The sequence below is a fragment of the Macaca mulatta genome, chromosome 1 (genome assembly GCF_049350105.2).
Source record: "Macaca mulatta isolate MMU2019108-1 chromosome 1, T2T-MMU8v2.0, whole genome shotgun sequence".
NCBI classification, from domain to species: Eukaryota; Metazoa; Chordata; class Mammalia; order Primates; family Cercopithecidae; genus Macaca; species Macaca mulatta.
The window spans coordinates 126,293,064-126,314,113 of NC_133406.1; the positions used below are offsets into that span (position 1 = coordinate 126,293,064).

Consider the following 21,050-nt stretch of genomic DNA (forward strand, 5'->3'; position numbering starts at 1 on the left):
AAGAAAAAATACAGAAGTCTTGAATGTGGGCAGTTAGAAAATTATGTGATTTTATCACGTTCATTGAGAATTCTCTAAAAATCAGTCATTACTAAATGTCTCCAGTTCTATCACTTAATGGTGAGCACTACTCTCCAAACTTTCTATCAGCTGCGGATTGAACACATACAAAATAACCTCAGCCAACTGAACTAGCACTTAATGTTTTGTTTTTCAACCGAGGATAAGGCCAAACAGGTACAAAGAAATAATTTTTCAAAATGTTTCCCCCTCTCCTGTCCCTCCACTACCTGAAGAATTTAATAAACTTTGAATTCAAAGTTGGGGAATGAGGGGTGGAGTACAGGAATCGTAAGCATAGTAGGGAAGACAGACCTTAAGCCTCCACAGTGGGTACCCCAAATTAGGATCTCTGTTGAAAAACCTGGTTGTTTTTGTTCCGGCACTGAGAAGATATTCAGCTGGCAAGCCTTGTGTTTGTGAAATATAACGAATCTGAAACATCAAAACCATTAAACATCTATTTGAAGTGAAAAGGGAAATTATTAAAGACTTTTACACTAAAACATTATTAACTTTAGGCAAAAGAAGAAATCAATTCTTTAATCAATACAACTGAAATTTATCTGTAAATACCTATATATACTAACCCATCCACAGCTACTGTATCCATTGTTTACAAGGAAATCCAGTTTTGAAAATTTTGGCTATAATCTTTGCTTTTCCTGTGGACTTCTAATACTTCAAATCTGTGGAATCTACTACAACTCAGATAACTTCCTTTCTAAATCCTATAACTGGAAACCAAAATACCACGCAGACATTGTAAATAAGGTAGAAGTATATTTATGGACATGTAAAGATATTTGACAATATAGACCAGGCATGGGGGCTCACACCTGTAATCCCAGTACTTTGGGAGGACAAGGCAGGAGAATAGCTTGAGACCGGGAGTTTGAGACCACCCTAGGCTGATATAGCAAGATCCCCAATTCTACAAAAAATAAAAGAATTAGCCAAGCAAGGTGGCATGCACCTGTAGTCCCATCTATCTGGGAGGCTGAGGTGAGAGGATCGTTTAAGCCCAGGAGCCAGAGGCTACAGTAAGCTATGACCACACCTACATGCCAGCCTGGGTGACTGAGCAAGACTGTCTCTAAAAAAATAAAAACTTAAAAACAAACAAAAAAAAACTTGTGTACTGACTGTGTACCAGACATAGTGTTAGGAGCTGAGGATATACCAGTGATATGAAACAATCTCTACCCTCAAGGAGCTCACATCATAAAGGGTAGAAACATTTTTTAAAAATAAGAAGAAGGCTGGGCACAGTGGTCACACCTGTAATCCCAACACTTTGGGAGGCTAAGGCCGGCAGATCACCTGAAGTCAGGAGTTCAAGACCAGCCTGGCCAACATGGTGAAACCCCGTCTCTACTAAAAAATACAAAAATTAGCTGGTCGTGACGGGGGGGCACCTGTAATCCCAGCTACTCGGGAGGCTGAGGCAGGAGAATTGCTTGAACCAGGGAGGCAGAGGTTGCAGTGAGCCGAGATCGCACCATTGCACTCCAGCCTGGGTGACAGAACAAGACTCCATCTCAAAAAAAACAAAAAGAAAAAAAATAACAAGAAATGAGAACTCACAATTTACTTCCACGGTAAAACATTTTCCCTTAATGGACAAATTCCTTAGGAAATTATAGTGTATCTCCTAAAGTTTGTCTATTTTGAGATACAGATCATCTATTACTACAACTCAGATGATTTCCTTTCTAAATCCTATCTTAGAGACCCAGTATGTCACAGCTTCTGGGACCTAAAGTGTTTCAGTCTGAAGAAAGTACTTCACTGTATCATGTGTAAAGGAAAATTATAATAGCTCTGAGTAAGTAGAATTTCTCTTAAAATTCCAGTTCCTCATCCTTACTCTACTTTCCTAACTCACAAAGCACATTAGTTAATGAAAGTTAAGTCTCTAATAAATCATTACAGATCTAGCAAAGTATCAACCTTAAGTAATATAAAATAAAATTCTTTTTTTTATTATAGAATTGCAAACATACTTTAGCCTAAAAGGCAGGAAGAGAAAATTCTACTATTCTTTAAAAAGTTCTTTAGTAGTAATTGGACTACTCTTTCCCTATTATCTAAATACTTCAGTAGTACTTAGTACTTCTCTTTCTCTAGAATCTATTTCACAAGTAACTACTTGCATTCTATTTCCATCCAAATAAACACTTTTACCTGATCATATTCTGAAGCACCAGGATAAAGAGGCCATCCCAGGAACAGCTCAGCTATCACACAGCCCAGTGACCACATATCAATAGCTTCACAAAATGGTAACCCAAGAATAATTTCAGGAGCTCTAGCAAAAACAAAAAATATCAGATAAAAAAATAAACATTATTTGGGAAAATTAACTACATGACTAAGTCCTGTTTTAGTATTAGCTAAAGGAATATTTATTCAATGAAATGGAAAAAAATCTTTGGTATACAATCTATCATCTGAAACTCAGGGCCAGATGTGTTTTGGAATACAGAATATTTTGAATTTCAGAAAGGTAATGCAGAACACAAAGTACATATTATATAATAATCCCAGTGGAGTTCAGTGCAGTGCCCTATAATCAAACACATTAATATTTCTGCAACAAAACATGGAACAGTCATACTAAATTGGTTAAATAAAGACTTCAAATAGCTTTACAATGGTTCAAGTCAGGCCTTGCCAATTAAATGAATTTGTACCAAACTTAAAGAACAATTTTCATTTATGAGAGCTTTCTGAATTTTGCAATCACAGATAAGGGATAATAGGTCTTTTTTATTATTATTCCTAGAAACTTTTCAATCACACACACACATACACACACACACAAAATCAATTAAAAGACCTGGTCAGCTGGGCACAGTGGCTCATGCCTGTAATCCCAGCACTTTGGGAAGCTGAAGCGGGCGGATCACCTGAGGTCAGGAGTTCGAGACCAGCTTGGCCAATACGGCAGAACCCCGAATCTACTAAAAATAAAAAAATTAGCCAGGCATGGTGGTGGGCGCCTGTAATACCAGCTACTCAGAAGGCTGAGACAAAAGAATCGCTTGAACCCAGGAGGTAGAGGTTGCAGTGAGCCAAGATCACACAACTACACTCCTGCGTGGGCGACAGAGCGAAAAAAAAAAAAAAAACCCTGGTCAATAAATAACTCCTCATGACAGAAATGCCTTCTGGAAAAAAAAAAAAATAAGAAAGGCCTTCTGAAGAGACATGGTGTTGACAGCACACTCTCTAGAGCCAGACTGTCAGGGTTTGAATCCTAGTACCATCATTTAACAGTTGTGGGTGTATTACTTGATATCTCTGTGCCTCAGGTTCCTCATCTATAAAATGGTGACAGTAAGAGTTCCCACCACACAAGAGTTGTTGTGAAGCTTAAATAAATATATGAAAGCTTTTACACCAGTGCATGGCACATGGTAAATACTAATAGGTGTTAGATATAATAACATTATTATATTACCATTATTTTAAGACTCTGAACTTTCAGTGTGCTTTTTAGAAATATTCATTTTCATTAACAGTCCAAGTGAGAAATAAAACACTAGGGAACCTTAAAAAGATGACTAAGGTAATCCATAAACTCAGACCTTTATATACATGAACACAACTAAAATAGAATTATCCCCATTGTATAAAAAGAAATTGAGAAAAAGAAATATTAAGTTATTGGCCTAGAGTCACAGTCAAATAAGTGGCAGAGCTAGGACTTGAATCCCTGCAGTCTGGCTCCAGAGTTGAGTATATTATGCATTACACTGTTTCTCAATAAGTAAAAGTACATACTCATATATATAAATTTATACTTGACATGGTGGAATACAAGGGCAATTGTCAAACTGTGAGTAATTAAGCAATAAGTAGGTTCAAAAAGAAAATAATAGGTAAATACTAATAACAATAATAATAAATGACACATAAATAGTGCCTATTGTGTGCCATGTACTGTTCTAAGTTCTTTATAAATGTTGAGTCACTTAATCCTTACAACAATCCTATCAAAGTATTATTATTATACGTCATCAATTCTAAGATACACATCTTTTTACATTTCAGCACCTCTGAAATTAAGATTCTTACAAATGATGGTATATTTTAGTTTAATGGCAGTGCTTTTCCTTTTTTAAGTGATACAAAAATAATGTTGTATCTTATAATCAATGGCACCTTAGATTCTATGTAATAAAAATATTATTCTCCATTTTACAGATGAAGAAACTGGGCACCAAGAGGTTAAAGCAACTTGCTGAAGGCTATACAACTACTAAAAGATGGTGCCCTTGGCCAGCGCAGTGGCTCACGCCTGTAATCCCAGCACTTTCGGAGGCCAAGGTGAGTGGACTGCTTGAGGTCAGGAGTTCAAGAACAGCCTGGTCAACATGGTGAAACTCCATCTCTACTAAAAATACAAAAATTAGCTGGGCATGATGGCGGGCGGCTGTAATCCCAACTACTTGGAGGCTGAGGCAGGAGAATTACTTAAACTCGGCAGGCGTAAGTTGCAGTGAGTTGAGATCGTGCCACTGCACTCCATCCTGGGCAACAGAGCAAGACTCCGTCTCAACAAAAGAAAAAGGATGGTACTCAAGCTATCTGGATCCAAGATTTCGGCTCTTAGGCACTTGATCATCTTCTCCAAAGAATTTCCTTTCCTTCTTACAAGTCATGGAATTACAATCTATAAGGACATTCCAGATCCAGATCCAGATCCAGATTCCTCATGTAACAGGAGTTAAATGGAAAACAGATCTCTCCATGAAGAACCATCTAACTGGCCATGTCCCCTCACAGAATACTTAGGTTTCTCAAACTACTTTCAAGTGATATGTGCTTATTGTTGCTTTGTGTATATGTGCAGGGGGTTGAGGGAAGGAAGGCAAGGATTAAGCATGGAGAATATAATTTCCCTAAATAAGAATATCCCTCCCCATCTAAGCAAACTAGGCATAGAAGGAAAGAAAAAAAAATTCCCCCCTAGTATTTATACATAAATAGTGGCCCTTAGAAAATAGTAAATCTGGGGACTCCACAGGGCCTGAAAGCTTTTCTGATCCTTAAACAGAAATAGCAGTCAACCCAAGCCTCTTCAGGCTTACACTTTTTAACAGCTATGGATGGAACAACCAATATCATCAGTTTTTGTAGTATTTAATTTGAACTGTGGTTTTGTTTACCAAAGAAATAACTGGCCAGGTGTGGTGGCTCACGCCTGTAATCCCAGCACTTTGGGAGGCCAAGGCGGGTGGATCACTTGAGGTCAGGAGTTTCAGACCAGCCTGGCCAACATGGTGAAACCCCATCTCTACTAAAAATATAAAAAATTAGCCAGGTGTGGTGACGGGTGCCTGTAATCCCAGTTACTCAGGAGGCTGAGGCAGGAGAATTGCTTGAACCCAGGACGGAGGTTACAGTAAGCCAACATGGTGCCTGCCACTGCATTCCAGCCTGGGTGACAGAGTAAGACTCTGTCTCAAAAAAAGAAAAGAAAAAAGAGAAGAAGTAACCCTCAAAAGTGATATTCCTGTTACAGGTGGCTAAAAGCACATATTACTGATGGAATTTCAGAGTTCAATGAAATCTCAACCATAAGGGCATGTTTTTAACACTGCACAAGTTTGACAAGCGCATTAATAAGCTAGTGAGTAAGACTACCCAGAAACAACATAAAAGCTTTTCTAAAATTGAAAAGGAACAAAATTTTCTACTCCTAGTGAGCAGAATCATTAATTTCCAAGTTCATGACAGTGCCAAAAATAGCTGGCAGGGGGAGCACAACTGGCTATGTGCCAAAATAAAAACTGGGTTTAGAACATTCCAAAGCATCAATTGGAGGGCAGCATATTGATTTTGCTATTCTTACCATACTAGAAAGACATTTTAAAGTCCAAAAGGCAGGTCACAAAGAATGGCCAGGCCACTCTATAACTTCCTTTTTTAAAAGGCAGCAATAATAGGCCAGGCGCAGTGGCTCACGCCTGTAATCCTAGCACTATGGGAGGCCGAGATGGGTGGATAGACTGAGGTCAGGAGTTCAAATCCAGCCTGGCCAACATGGTGAAACCCAGTCTCTACTAAAAATACAAAAATTAGCTGGGTGTGGTGGCAGGTGCCTGTAATCCCAGCTACTCCGGAGGCTGAGGCAGGAGAATTGCTTGAACCTGAGGGGGTGGAGGTTGCAGTGAGTCGAGATTACATAAATTCACTCCAGACTGGGTGTAAGAGAGAAACTGCGTCGGGGGGTAGGGGGGAAGTAGCAATAATATAACTGTCTAGAGCTTAAAGTTTTCTGGGAAATTAAGGAAAATATCACTTCCCACAGCCCCCAAGTCCCGTTTTTTAAAAACAAACTGAAGATTGGCTGAAAGTTTTTTCATTTGGTCTCACCCTGCTTTTGGAGTGACAAAAGCAGTTAAGGATTTCCAGCAAAAGCTCAGTCAAAACAGCAACTCTACCATATCCACCTTATAAAAAGGCAAATAGCAAAAGGAAAAACAAAAAAGGAAAGCAGTTAAAAAAAAAAAATATATATATATATATATATATACAGCCAGAAACGGCAGTTCACACCTATAATCCCAGCACTCTGGGAAGCCAAGGCAGGAGGAACACTTAAGCAGGAGTTTGAGACCAGCCTGGGCAACACAGCAAGACCCAATCTCTACCAAAAAAATTTTTTTAATTAGCCAGGTATGGTGGTGCGTGCCTGTAGTTCTAGCTACTCGGGAAGCTGAGGTGGGAGGATCACTTGAGCCCAGGAGGTCACGGCTGCAGTGAGCCATGATTGCACCACTGCACTCCAGCCTGAGACCCTGTCTCAAAAATAAACAAAAAACCAGTAAGGCTGCTTAGTTCATTGAGGGCTTTGTATTATTTGGGCCTATAAATGTTAGACTTACCCAAACTCTACGAAGCAAAAAGACAAGTTATTTTCTACTTTACTGAACAGTAAGGCATCACTAGGGCAGGTTCATCTCTAAGAACTGAATACTTTAAACTGTGCATCCAGATTATAATTATTAGAATTATTTTCATTACATCTTTCCTGTTGGCCTCATTATTTCTTAATCCCTCAGTATAAACTCTATAGACAAGTAAAATTCTGGTTCTACCTCATTTGTATAATAAGGAAGCGGAGTTAGATAATTACTCTTCCAGGTCCCTTTCCAGCTTTAACATTCTAACAACTGGGCAGTAAAAAAGGTTATCTACAGAAGCACAGGAAAGTGAAAGAAACTGTTTAAAACTGGCCGTGTTCACTTCAGTAGGAAAATGGCATTGATTGTGCTTTGAAGACGGCAAGTCTCCTCTCTGAAACACATCCCATCCTTAAAAAACAAATACTAAACAGGCTTTAGTTATTACAGTTAAGTGATAGAAACAACAATCCCTGCCTTTTGGTTCCCCAGCTTCAAACTTCTTTAAGTTGAAAAATTCTTCCAACCAACATTGTTGAGGTTAATTTCACTGGCACCCAGAGCAAGCTAAGGTTAGAATCATTTAACACAAATCACTGATTATTTCCATGAACATTCTCATTTCTTTCTTCCTATCTCAGAGACATCAAACCTACTTACTTACCAGATTACAGAGGTTACTTAAAACCTAACTTCCTGCATCAGTGGCTTAGGTGAAACTATAGTTTGACTGTCAGAGGAAATTAGATTATTTGTTTGTCTAGGATAAATGGAAGATACATTCTCCTTCTCTAGACCTTTTCCTTCCATAAGTAACAAAGTGATTCAGCTTGAAATAAAGGCTGGCTAGTTCAGTAGGGAAAAACATTCAGCTTGTAAGCATGGCAAACCTTTGTCTCTAAAACTCAAGCCCCAAAGACAGGAGCTTTGCTTGGAGTCTGTGCACATTTACAGTGAGCCAGAGAATAAAGTATATTATTTCCACTGCCTGAATCATTTAGCCATGCCCAGGACCAATGGACACAGCGAGGTGGCAAATTTATGTGAGCTGATACTTTGGCAAGTTATCAGAAAGACAATGCAATGTAAACTAAAAAGGAGGGTAAGAGGAGGACTAGCTTTGGAGTCAGAATGCTTCACCAGCCAAAAGGATTTCACAGAGGTTTTTTGAAAGACAGAAGGGTGAGGACTTAATGGTCTCTAATACAGCAACAAAGCAACATGAAAGAAGCTTAAGAGGACCATTGCGGATAAAACTAGTGATAAAGAAGGAATGCCTGAGCTGCTATTCCATCTGCCTTAGGCTCATTATCAAGTATTACTGTGACACAACAGAACACTCATGTTAAATCCTAAACACAGTCAAGCCCTGGGTACTGAACTTCAGTATACAGAGTAATTACTCAGTAACACACAGAATGAACTCCTGTTTTTAAGAGGCAAACTTAGCTCCACTTAAAATTACACTCAACAACTATAATGCAGTGAATTTAAAGAAAGCTTTGTCGAAGGTAACTTTGACGATTTGAAAATTGTAGTTTCTATAAAAAAAAAACCAAAATGAATCAATTGACAGCTTAAATTAAAAGGATAAAAAAATACAAAGATCAGCAACCTAACATTGAAAATTATTCAAAAGAATTACATATTACAGAAAGCTAAGCAGTCAAATAATTCGTTTTATTTTGTATTAACATGCCCCAATTATAACAAAGTCAAAAAATATTTATCTCCTATTGCTCTCTCTTTTTCAATTTAAAAACTACTCTGTTATCACAAGAGAATGCACTTTGTCTTTGACAGGGCAAACAAGTACTTAAAGAACACCTGTACACACAGTGAAGACAGAAAGGAAAAGCTGATCAGCCTTCCTCCTTCAGCTGTGGTCTGCCTAGTCCCTCCTGAGGACTCAAAATGGGATGCTGTGCTGAACTCTTCAGTTCACCAGTAGAGTATGCTATATATATGTATGTGGGTGTGGCTGGTGGTGAGACTGCTCAAAGGAGAGTATTAAAAAGCAAATGTAGTTGGAACTTAAATCTCCCAAGGCATAAATAAATAAATGGAGATGAGATTCTTAAAGTTAGCCAAGGTTGCCTAGGGCAGCATAAAACCAGAAAACGAAGGCTCTAAGAGTTTCTTTACCTCACCTCAAGTAAAAATCACCAGTTTTATAAAACTGTAAAAAGGCCGGGCGCGGTGGCTCAAGCCTGTAATCCCAGCACTTTGGGAGGCCGAGACGGGCGGATCACAAGGTCAGGAGATCGAGACCATCCTGGCTAACCCGGTGAAACCCCGTCTCTACTAAAAAATACAAAAAACTAGCCGGGCGAGGTGGCGGGCGCCTGTAGTCCCAGCTACTCGGGAGGCTGAGGCAGGAGAATGGCGTAAACCTGGGAGGTGGAGCTTGCAGTGAGCTGAGATCCGGCCACTGCACTCCAGCCTGGGCGACAGAGCAAGACTCCATCTCAAAAAAAAAAAAAAAAAAAAAAAAAAAACTGTAAAAAGATATAAAGAAATAAGGATGGACTGACTTAATATTAAGCTGTCAACACTACCCAAAGCAATCTACAGATTCAATGCTATCCTTAATAAAAAGTAATTATGATTTTTGTATAAAATAGAAAAACCCATCCTAAAATTTATATGGACTCTCAAAGACCCCAAATAGCCAAAACAATCTTGAAAAAGAATAAAGTTGGAGGTCTCACACTTCCTGATTTCAAACTTACTACTAAGCTACAATAATCAAAACAGTGTGGTACTGGCATACAGACATACATAGATTAATGGAATAGACAGCCCAAAACTGAAAATGGGAAAGCAATAGAAGATAAGAATTATTTGTATATATGTTCAAATGATTCCAACAAGTGTGCCAAAACCACCCAATGCAGAAAGGACAGTCTTTTCAGCAAATGGTGTTTGAAGAACTGAATAGTCACATGCCAAAGAATTACACTGGATTTGTAACTTGGACCATAGACAAAAATCAACAAAGAATCAAAAACTGAAATAAAAGAGCTAAAACTATAAAACTCTTAGCAGGAAACAGTGGAAAATCTGTATGATTTTGATTTAACAATGACTTCTTGGGTAAGTCACCAAAAGCACAAGCAACAAAAGAAAAAGTAGACAAACTGCACTTCACCAAAGTTAAAAACTTTTCCGTGTCAAACACTATCAACAGGTAAAAAGGCAACCCAAGGAATAGATGAAAATTTAGTATATAGACTATACAACTCAACAACAAAAAGCCCAATTCAATAAACGAGGAAAGGACTTAAATAGACATTTCTCCAAAGAAGATATACAAATGTCAGACACATAAAAAAATGCCGGGCTGGGCATGGTGGCTCATGTCTGTAATCCCAGCACTTTGGGTTACTGAGGCGGGCATATCACTTGAGCCTATGAGTTTGAGACCAGCCTGGGCAACACGGTGAAACCCTGTCTCTACTAAAACTACAAAAAACTAGTCAGGTGTGGGGGTGCATGCCCATAGTCCCAGCTACCGAAAGGCTAAGGTGGGAAGACTGCTTGAGCCTGAGATGTCAAGGCTGCAGTAAGCCATGATCGCACCACTGCACCCCAGCCTGGATGACAAAGTGGGACTCTGTCTCAAAACAAAACAAAATAAAACAAATGTTCAACATCATTAATCATTAGGGAAATACAAATCAAAACCACAGTGAGATACCACTTCACACCCATAAGAATGGCTATTATTGGCTGGGCCCAGTGGCTCATGCCTGTAATCCCAGCACTTCGGGAGGCTGAGGCCGGTGCATCACAAGGGCAAGAGATCAAGACCATCCCGGCCAACATGGTGAAATCCTGTCTCTACTAAAAATACAAAAATTAGCTGGGCATGGTGGCACCGATAGTCCCAGCTACTCGGGAGGCTGAGGCAGGACTGCTTGAACCTGGGAGGTGGAGGTTGCAGTGAGCCCATATCGTGCCACTGCACTCCAGCCTGGCAACAGAGCAAGACTCCATCTCAAAAAAAAAAAAAAAAAAAAAAAAGGCTATTATTGGCCAGGCGCAGTGGCTCACGCCTATAATCCCAGCACTTTGGGAGGCCAAGGGCAGATCACCTGAGGTCAGGAGTTCGAGACCAGCCTGGCCAACATGGTAAAACCCCATCTCTACTAAAAATACAAAAATTAGCTGGGTGTGGTGGCAGGTGCCCGCGTGGTCCCAGCTACCCGGAAGGCTGAGGCAGGAGAATCTCGGGAGGCAGAGGCTACAGTGAGCCGCGATCACACCACTGCACTCCAGCCTAGGTAACAAGAGTGAAACTCCAGCTCAAAAAAAAAAAAAAAAAAGCATGGCTATTATTTAAAAACCAAAACAAGGCCAGGAGTGGTAGTTCATGCCTGTAATCCCAGAACTTTGGGAGACTGAGGCAGGAGGATGGCTTGAGGCCAGTAGTTTGAGACCGGGTTGGGCAACAAAATGAGACCCTCAAAACCCCATCTCCACAAAAAGTAAAATAATAGTAATTAGCCAGGTATGGTGGAGTGTGACTAGTCCTACCTACTTGAGAGGCTGAGGAGGGAGCATTGCTCAAGCCCAGGAGTTGGAGGCTACAATGAACTATGATCGCACCACTGCACTCCAGCATGAGCAATAGAGGGAGCCCCTGTCTCTGTAAAAATAAACAAACAATTTTTTTTAAATAAAAAAAAAAATAACAAATGTTAGAGAAAATGTGGAGAAATCTGGAATGTTCATCCACTGCTGGTGGGAGTGTAAAACGGTGCAGCCTCTGTGGAAAATAGTTTGGTAATTCTGCAAAAAGTTAAACATAGAATTATCATGTGACCCAGCAATTCCACTCCTAGTTATATACCCAAAAGAACTGAAAATGGGGACTAGGATACTTGTACACCAATGTTCATAGTGGCATTATTCACAACAGCCTAAAGGTAGCAACAACCCAAATATCTACCAACAGATGAATGGATAAACAAAATGTGGTATATACAAACAATGGAATATTATACAGCCATAAAAGGAATGAAGTTCTGATACACGTTACAGCATGGATCAGCCTCAAAAATATTATGCTAAGTGAAATAAACTAGACACAAAAAGACATATATTGTATGATTCCACTTACAAGGAGTATCTAGAATAGGCAAATTCATAGAGACAGAAAGTCAAATCAAGATTACCAGTGGTAGGAAGAAGGGAGAATAGGGAGTTATTGCTTAATGGTTAGAATTTCTGTTTTGGGTGATGAAAACATTTGGAAATAGTGGTGATGGTTACACAACACTGTGAATATCCTTAACATACTGAGTGGTACCAAATGGTTAAAATTGTAAACTTCCTATTACAAAGATCTTACCACAATGTTTTTAAAAAAGTAAACATGTAGATGACATTTTTTTCTGAGTCCTTGCATGGGTTAAATTATCTTCATATTATTTTCACACATAATATAAAATTATTAATTCAGAATTTCTATTTCCTCAAATTTTATTACAGGTATCTGGCATGTATAGCTCCTTATAAACATATTTTATAGGTTATCTATGTTTTTGTTTATTATTTCACTTCTTGATTGGATGCTTACATGATTTGTATTTAATGTACGGCCATTAAAACTAAGTATTAGATTCCTTAAAATTAATAACTAGGCAAGTAAGTAAATGGGTGCTGACAAAAAGCACATTTTAAAAGCCTTGGTTATGATATAGACAAAAGTATATATATCAGCATTTACATACTGTCCCAATAATTATTATATGTTAAAACGGTAACTACATTAAAAGTATCAATCTAGAAATATATATCATTAAAGTGTAAGGTACTTGGGTCAAGGCCATTCTAGGATAACCCAATAAGTTCAAAGTATTTAGAGAATGTTAAGACAGGAAGAGACTGTAGCAATCATCTAATCCAATTCATGCTACTACAGAAGAAAATGTAAAAGAATAAAATGTTACTAGAGTTAAAGCTGGAGTTATTCCCAAGTTATTTTACCTGCCAAGGTAAGAGCTTCGGAAAAACAGCAGCATATGCTCAGATTCATTACAAATAAATAAATATCTTTGTATATTTCAAGACTCTTTAAAACGGGAAAATGGCTGGGCATGGTAGCTCCTGCCTGTAATCACTGGGAGGCCAAGGCAGGCAGATTACCCGAGGTCAGGAGTTTGAAACCAGCCTGGTCAACATGGTGAAACCTCATCTCTATTAAATATAAAAAAATTAGCCAGGCATGGTAGCAGGCACCTGTAGTCCCAGCTACTCGGGACAGGAGTAGCAGGAGAAATCACTTGAACCCAGGAGGTGGAGGCTGAGTGAGCCATTATCACACCACTGCACTCAGCCTGGGTGGCGAGTGAAACTCCATCTCAAAAAAATAAATAAATAGGCCGGGTGCGGTGGTTCACGCCTATAATCCCAGATCTTTGGGAGGCGGAGGCGGAGGCAGGTAGATCACAAGGTCAGGAGATCGAGACCATCCTGGCTAACATGGTGAAACCCCGTCTCTACTAAAAATACAAAAAAATTAGCCGGGCATGGTGGTGGGTGCCTGTGGTCCCAGCTATTCAAGGAAGCTGAGGCAGGAGAATGGCGTGAACCCGGGAGGCGGAGCTTGCAGTGACCCGAGATTGTGCCACTGCACTCCAGCCTGGGCAACAGAGCGCGACTCCGTCTCAAAATAAATAAATAAATTAAATAAATAAAATGGGAAAATGAGGTATAATGATAATAAAGAAAAGAACCAGGTGGTAGTATAATTCAACTAGTAACAACTTTCAGAATCAGACTGAGTTAATTTTTCCAATGCTAGATAAAATTTCAGAAATAAGAAAATGTCATATATAGGAATGCCACACACACAGAATGAGCTAAAACATATCCTATTTCTATCTCAGAATCTATAAACAAATTCACTGCTATATGTAGGCTATGGGGTATATGTTAAATATAAGGACAGAACTCTAGCCTAAGATACAATTTTCAGCATTTGCCACTTGCCTGTAGTAACGTGACTGTAAGTAGGTTGAGCACACAGCTTTGGAAACATGACTAGCAGAACCAAAGTCAATGACCTTCACTCGGTAGGGTTGGCGAACTGGATCAACCAGCATGATGTTTTCAGGCTTAAGGTCGGCGTGGATCAGACCAAGACTCTTGAGCTTCATCAAGGCTGTGGCCACCTGCTGCAAGATTGGTCTGATGTACTTGAGTGGCAGTGGGCTAAATTTGTTTTGCTTTAGAAAATCATATAAGTTCTGCTCCAACATCTCAAAAACAAGGCAGGTGTGATTCTTATGCTGAAAGCACTCGTATGAACGGACAAAATTATATTCATCAGCATTTTCACTGCTTAGGCGGGAAAGGATGCTCACTTCAATCTGCCCCTGTCTGGCATAGGAGGGGTGGTTCTTCAAGATTTTAATAGCCACAATTTCCTTGGTGCTCCTCTTCCAGCACTTAGCCACCTGTCCAAATGTCCCCCGGCCTAGGAACTCCAAGACTTCATAGCTATTGGTCATAGAGCAAAGGATCTCATGCTGGACCAGCTGGTAATCCCCTTCTCCACTGGAACTGCTACTCTTTGTGGTCACAGTGGTGGTTGTGGCAGCAGCACCCACCACAGTCCTGTTTTGCAGCATGAGAGGGGGATGTTCTTCTATGATCTGCACACTACCGTTGCTGTCAACTTCCTCACTTTTTCGTTTCAATCCACATTTTTGATAGGGCTCAAGCAAAGAAACGTTGCTTCTGTGAGTCAGGGACTGGCTGCTTTGGAAGGTTGATGTAGCAGCACTGCCCGAGCTATCAGCGGCTGTTACAACAATATGCTCCACTGCAGGAGCTGGGAGGAGGAGGCCCTGGTCGTAAGCAGGGATGCTGAAATTTGCTACCTGGTGAGAGGAGTTGGCTTGCCCTTGTGTGGCTGGGAGGGTTTTGCTGTGGGTATAATATTTGTCGTTGCTACTCTGTCCTGAAACATCCCAGCCAGAGGGCTCTATTTTCAGTTTCTTCGCACTGCAGAAGGCACTCGACGACACTGATGGGGGCGAAAACACTTGCAGCTGTGATGCCATACCTACATTGAGAGAAAGGAGGAATTAAACCACAAGGATAAGAGATACAAGGCTTAGGTTTAAAACGTATACACACACACTTTTACTTGATAAAAGAAACATGATGTAATAATGTTCTCCTCAAAAACTAATTCAATCTGGGCCTATATTCATAGAAACAGTGTACAGAACCTGCTGGACAAAGTGAAGATTATCCACACTGCTCAAGTCATACATAAAATGCATTCAACTGTCTACCACATTTTAAGAGAAAAAAGTAACCAGCATGGGCCAGGCACAGTGGCTCAAGCCTTTAATTCCAGCACTTTGGGAGGCCAAGGCAGGAGGATCTCCTGAGCTGAGTAGTTCAAGACCAGCCTAGGCAACATAGTGAGACCCTGTCTCTAGTATAAAAATACTAAAATTGAAAAAAAAAAAAGTAACCAGGATGATGAGAAAGCTAGGGAGTATATTCTGAAGAACTAAGGAAAGTTAGCAGAAAAATATGAGGAAAGGATAAATAATAGTCCAGCTTTCTGTCCCTGAATATCCCACAGACACTTCCAGCTCAATATGCCCAAAGATTAAACTGAAAGCTATCTTTTCAGAATAAAGTCCAAACATCTGACATAGCATACAAGCCATTTCATATTTATCTTCTCCATTTTCAACCATCCGATTTCATATGCCTTGGGGCTCTATAGTAATCCCTCTTTCCTTGCTCTACACTTTCCCCCTTTTTAATAATTACTCCTCAGAATTAGTCATCTGCAAAAGACTAAAATCTCTATCTCTAACCCAGAATTCTCTCGCTTTGAACTCCAAACCCGATATCCAAATGACTACTTAACACTGCAACTTGGATATTTTATAAATACCTCATATTCAATACATTCAGAATTAAACCAATGAGCCTCCACCCCACCTTCAGTTTTCTATCTTAATTATGAGATGCCATTACACATCCAGTGCCTCAAGCCAGAAATCAGGGAGCTCCAGCCTGGGCAGCATGGTGAAACCATCTCTAAAACAAACACACACACACACAACAACAACAAAAAGCAAACAAAAAAAATTAGCCAGGCATGGTGGCACATGCCTGTAGTCCTAGCTACTCAGAAGGCAGAAGTGAGAGGATCACCTGAGCCCAGAGGTAGAGGCTGCAGTGAGCTGTGATCGTGCCACTGCACTCCAGCCAGGGTGAAAGAATGACACCCTTTCTCAAAAAAAAAAAAGAAAAAAATCAAGGATGTCTGTTTCCTCAGCTACACAATGGTGATAGCAATACCTACCTCATGGGGTTGTTCTGAGAATTAAATGATTCAATACCTGTAAAGTGATAGTGTCTAACACATATTTAATACTATTATCCCGACTCATTCCTCTCCCTTATTCCTCCACATCTAATCTCTATCTTATCCATTTCATCTCCCAAGTATATTTCTTTTATTTCTTTATTTTATTTATTTTTTTTTTTTGAGACAGAGTCTCACTCTGTAGCCCAGGCTGGAGTGCAGTGGCACAATCTCGGCTCGCTGTAACCTTCGCCTCTGGAGCTCAAGCGATTCTCCTGCCTCAGCCTCCCAAGTAGCTGGGACTAGAGGCGTGCGCCACCATACCCGGTTAATTTTTTTGTATTTTTAGTAGAGATGGGTTTTCACCATGTTGCCTGGGTGGTCTCAAACTCCTGAGCTCAGGTGATCCACCCCGCTCAGCCTCCCAAAGTGCTGGGATTACAGGTGTGAGCCACTGCCCCCCACCTCCTAAGTATATTTCAAATCAGCCCTTTTCCCCTAACCTTATTGGCACCATTCTAGTTCAAACTGACAGTAGCTTCCAAACTAATCTCCTTTAATCCACTTAATAGATCTTTGCTTTTAAACAATGCAAATCGGATAACCGCTCTCTCTTCTTAACCATCTTGCTTCCCCTTCGCCCAGGGTTTCTCATTGCTTTGGAGATAAAGTCCAAGATACTCAACTTGGCTGGCCATAGTCGCTCATGCCTGTAATTCCCGCACTTTGGGAGGCCCAGGCAGGAGGATCACTTGAGCTCAGAAGTTCAAGATCAGCCTGGGAAGCATTAACATTAAAAAAAAAAAAAAGAAAGAAAGAAAAAAAGAAAAGAAAAGAAAAATTAGGCCAGGCACAGTGGCTCATGCCTGTAATCCTGGCACTTTAGGAGCCCAAGGTGGAAGGATCACTTGAGCCCCAGGAATTCAAGACCAGTCAGGGCAACATGGGGAGACTCCATCTCTACTAGAAAAAAAAAAAAAAAAAAGCCAAGTATAAGTGGCACATGCCTGTGGTCCCACCTACTCAGGATGCTGAAGCAGGAAAATCATCTGAGTCTGGGACATTGAGGCTACAGTGAGTTGTGATCACTCCATTGCACTCTAGCCTGGGCAACAGAGCTAGATTCTGTCTCAAAAAAAAAAAAAAAAAAAAAAAAACTGTCTCAACCTGCCTTAAAATGCACTCCAAAATCTGCTTGCTGCCTTCCAACACCTCCCCACTTTGATTCCCTTCCCCCAACCCTCATTCTGGCCACACTGCCCTTCTTTCTTTAGTTCTTGGAAGGCCACTCACCTCCAGGCCCTCTAAATATGTTTAAGACTTTCTGCTGCGAAAACTGCCCTCTGTCACCTCTGCCACATGCAGAAATGCTCCCTATGATCATCCCCTGCCCCTACCATGCATTCCCACAGCACCCTGTTAACTTGAAAGCATTTCTTTAATGCTACATTCCCAACTACAGTATAAGCTCTAGGACATGTACCATCTCTGTCTTGCTCTTCTCTTATACCACCAAAGCCTACTACAGACTGACAATATATACATACTCAATATCTGTTGGATGAATTACTTGACCCCTGCCTACCAATCTCCTATCTATTAAATACAACTCCCTACCACTCATATTCAAATGCAGTATCTTCAAATGCTTGGTCCTTGGTTTTGTTTTTTTTAATGTCTTCCCTCCCTTTTATCTGTGTGGTCCTTGAGTCATGGGGGAGGTCTCTACTCCAATCCATATAGTATAACGTTACTAATCACAACAGAATAAACACACACAACAAGAAAGGAAGGAAACATGACAAAGGATGTTACAGAACATCAAAAGGCAGTATGTGCATTTCTTTGTGCCTGAATACAACTAGAAACCACCTGCACTGGACTAGTCAGCTGGAAAGAACAAATCCTCTGCCTTCAATTTCTAAAACCCAGTTGAGATTTACTTTAAGAGTTTCCATAATTTACATAAACTTTGAAGAGGAAAAAAAGTACAAATTAAAAGTTAAGGTCAGTACAATTTAACTGTGAGACTGAATTTACAAATCATCTTGTTCTATCTACTTCACTGAAATACCAAACATAATAAAAGAAAAATCTGAAACCAAGTAGCTCCTTTACAAAATGCACCTATTAAAATATAAGTATTTCTTGTCATAAAATTAAGCCAACCTGTTGAACAACAAAAGGAAGCAAATTTTCTAAATTTGTTTTCCATTAACAATGTTAATATTGTTCACCTGCTAATTTTAACGATCTATCAAAAAACATAAACATGACTTCTATGTAACTGAAAGTAGTGAAAGAATCTAAATAGAAAATTTGCAGTTTGCAGCAACTGTCTAGGAATAGGGGGGTCATAAAAGTAATAATACTGAAAAGAATTCATGAAATACCAAATTTTTAAAAATGTATTCATTTTGGGAGGCTAAGGAAGGCAGATCATGAGGTCAGGAGTTTGAGACCAATCTGACCAACATGGTGAAATGCCATCTCTACTAAAAATACAAAAATGAGCTGGGCGTGGTGGCGTGCACTTGTAATCCCAGCTACTCAGGAGGCTGACGCAGGAGAATCACTTGAACCTGGGAGGCAGAGGTTGTAGTGAGCCGAGATCATGCCATTGCATTCCAGCCTGGGTGACAGAGCGAGACTCGTCTCAAAAAAAAAAAAAAAAAAACAAGTATTTGTAACTAGATACTCTAAAATTTTGCATTTAGCAGACTAACATTATTGCCAACTTTTTACCCAAAAAACATAATAAAAGATTACTTATGATTTCAGATCTTCACACTGCGCATTGAAAAAAGCACAAGTTCTAGGACGTTTTTCAGAATGTTTTAATATTAAATGATTATAATCTTTATCCATAAGGACAAATTTAGTTCACCCAAAGCGAAAGGACAACTCAGAATTCTTTCACTGGTCTTCCCCACAGCAAGGGTGTGACGTACAAAAAGTCAGTATCGGACCACCAGGGCTCTTACAATGTGGCTGAGACTCATTCTGACCTCAATTAACACAAGGTGAGAAGAAAATACAGAATCACAATGGCCTAGAAAAACCAACAGACTCTTATTTATATTCTACTCTGAAATTCAGCTAAAATAGCAATTTCTAGACACAGGATAAAGATACTATGTTCCATCAAACCTGCCTTTGCAAGTCGGGGGGCAAGTCTCTTCCTAGGTGGAGAGCTTTCAAACAACAACAAAAACAGAATTAACACCTGTGGAAAACTTACTATATATCAGAATCTATGAGGCAAATTACAGATATTTTTAATTCAATGTGAATAGCAACCCAATAAATTAAAACGCTATTTTTGACACATTTGCAGTCAACAAGCGTATGAAAAATTGTTCAACATCACTAATCATTAGAGAAATGCAAATCAAAACTAAAATGAGATACCATCTCACACCAGTCGGAATGAATATTACTAAGAAGTCAAAAAATAACAGATGCTGGCAAGATTGTGAAGATAAGGGAACAATTATACTGCTGGTGGGAGTATAAATTAGTTCACCCGTTGTGAAAAGCAGTGTGGCAATTCCTCAAAGAATTTAAAACAGAATTACCATTAGATCCAGCAATCCCATCACTGGGTATATACCCAAAGGAATATAAATCATTCTACCATAAAGACACAAGCACATGTTCACTGCAGCACTATTCACAATAGCAAAGACATGAAATTCAACCTAAATGCCCATCAACGGTAGACTAAAGAAAATGTGGTACATATACACCATGGAATACTATGCAACCATAAAAAAGGAGATCATGTCGTTTGCAGCAACAGGCAACATGGATGAAGCTGGAGGGCCACTATCCTAAACAAACACAGGAACAGAAAATCAAGTACTGCCTGTTCTCACTTATAAGTGGGAGCTAAAGAACAAGAACACATGGACACAAAGAGGTCAACCACAGACACTGGGGCCTAGGGCCTACTTCAGGGTGGAGGGTGGGAGAAGGGAGAGGATCAGAAAAAATACCTGTCAGGCACTATGCTTATTACCTGGATGACAAAATAATCTGTACACCAAACCCCTGTGACATACCTATGTAACAAACCTGCACATGTACCCCTGAACCTAAAAGTTTTTGGTTTTTTTTTTTTAAAAAGCTATTTATTTATTTATTTATTTATTTTATTATTTTTATTTTTTTTGAGACAGGTTCTCGCTACTGTCATTGAGGCCGAAATGCAGTGGTGTAATCACAGCTCACTGTAACCTCGAACTCCTGGGCTCAAGCAATCCTCTGCTTCAGCTATCCAAGTAGCTAGGACTACAGGCATACACCAGGACGCTTAGCTAATTTCTACAAGCATATGCCGCATTTGGCTAATTTTTTTTTTTTTTTTCAGAGATGAGGTCTTACTATGTTACCCAGGCTGGTGTCAAACTCCTGCTCCAAAGCAATCCCCCTGCCTTGGCCTCCCACAATACTGAGATTACAGGTGTGAACCACCGTACCTGGCATAAAAAGCTATTTTTGACTTCTTGAAAATGCTGCACCTTTTGACTCCAGCAATGAATGAAGTCTTTACATTTCAAACCTGACTTTCCAAGGACTTAGTCATCTCAATATAATGATAAATTTGCCCAGTGCATTAATACCAAATTAGCAATGATGGGCAAAAGGCCATTGGTACTTGTATTTATTGCTAAAAGATAATTGCTAGAATCCAAGGCTTTCAAAAACAGATTAACAACTTT

General features: G+C 39.7%; 1 protein-coding gene across 5 annotated transcripts in view; it reads right to left on the reverse strand.

Annotated features, from left to right (window-relative positions):
• HIPK1 (homeodomain interacting protein kinase 1) overlaps positions 1-21,050 on the reverse strand; it is a 48,891-nt gene that overhangs the window by 22,633 nt on the left and 5,208 nt on the right. For all 5 annotated transcript variants that reach the window (XM_015148660.3, XM_001111238.5, XM_077950770.1 and 2 more), the window contains exons 2-4: positions 13,977-15,054; positions 2,248-2,371; positions 376-495 (exon numbers count right to left, since the gene is read on the reverse strand). In XM_015148660.3, coding sequence (XP_015004146.3) covers positions 376-495; positions 2,248-2,371; positions 13,977-15,052 — 1,320 coding nt within the window. In that variant the 5' untranslated portion in view covers positions 15,053-15,054. The remainder of the gene's footprint in view (positions 1-375; positions 496-2,247; positions 2,372-13,976; positions 15,055-21,050) is intronic.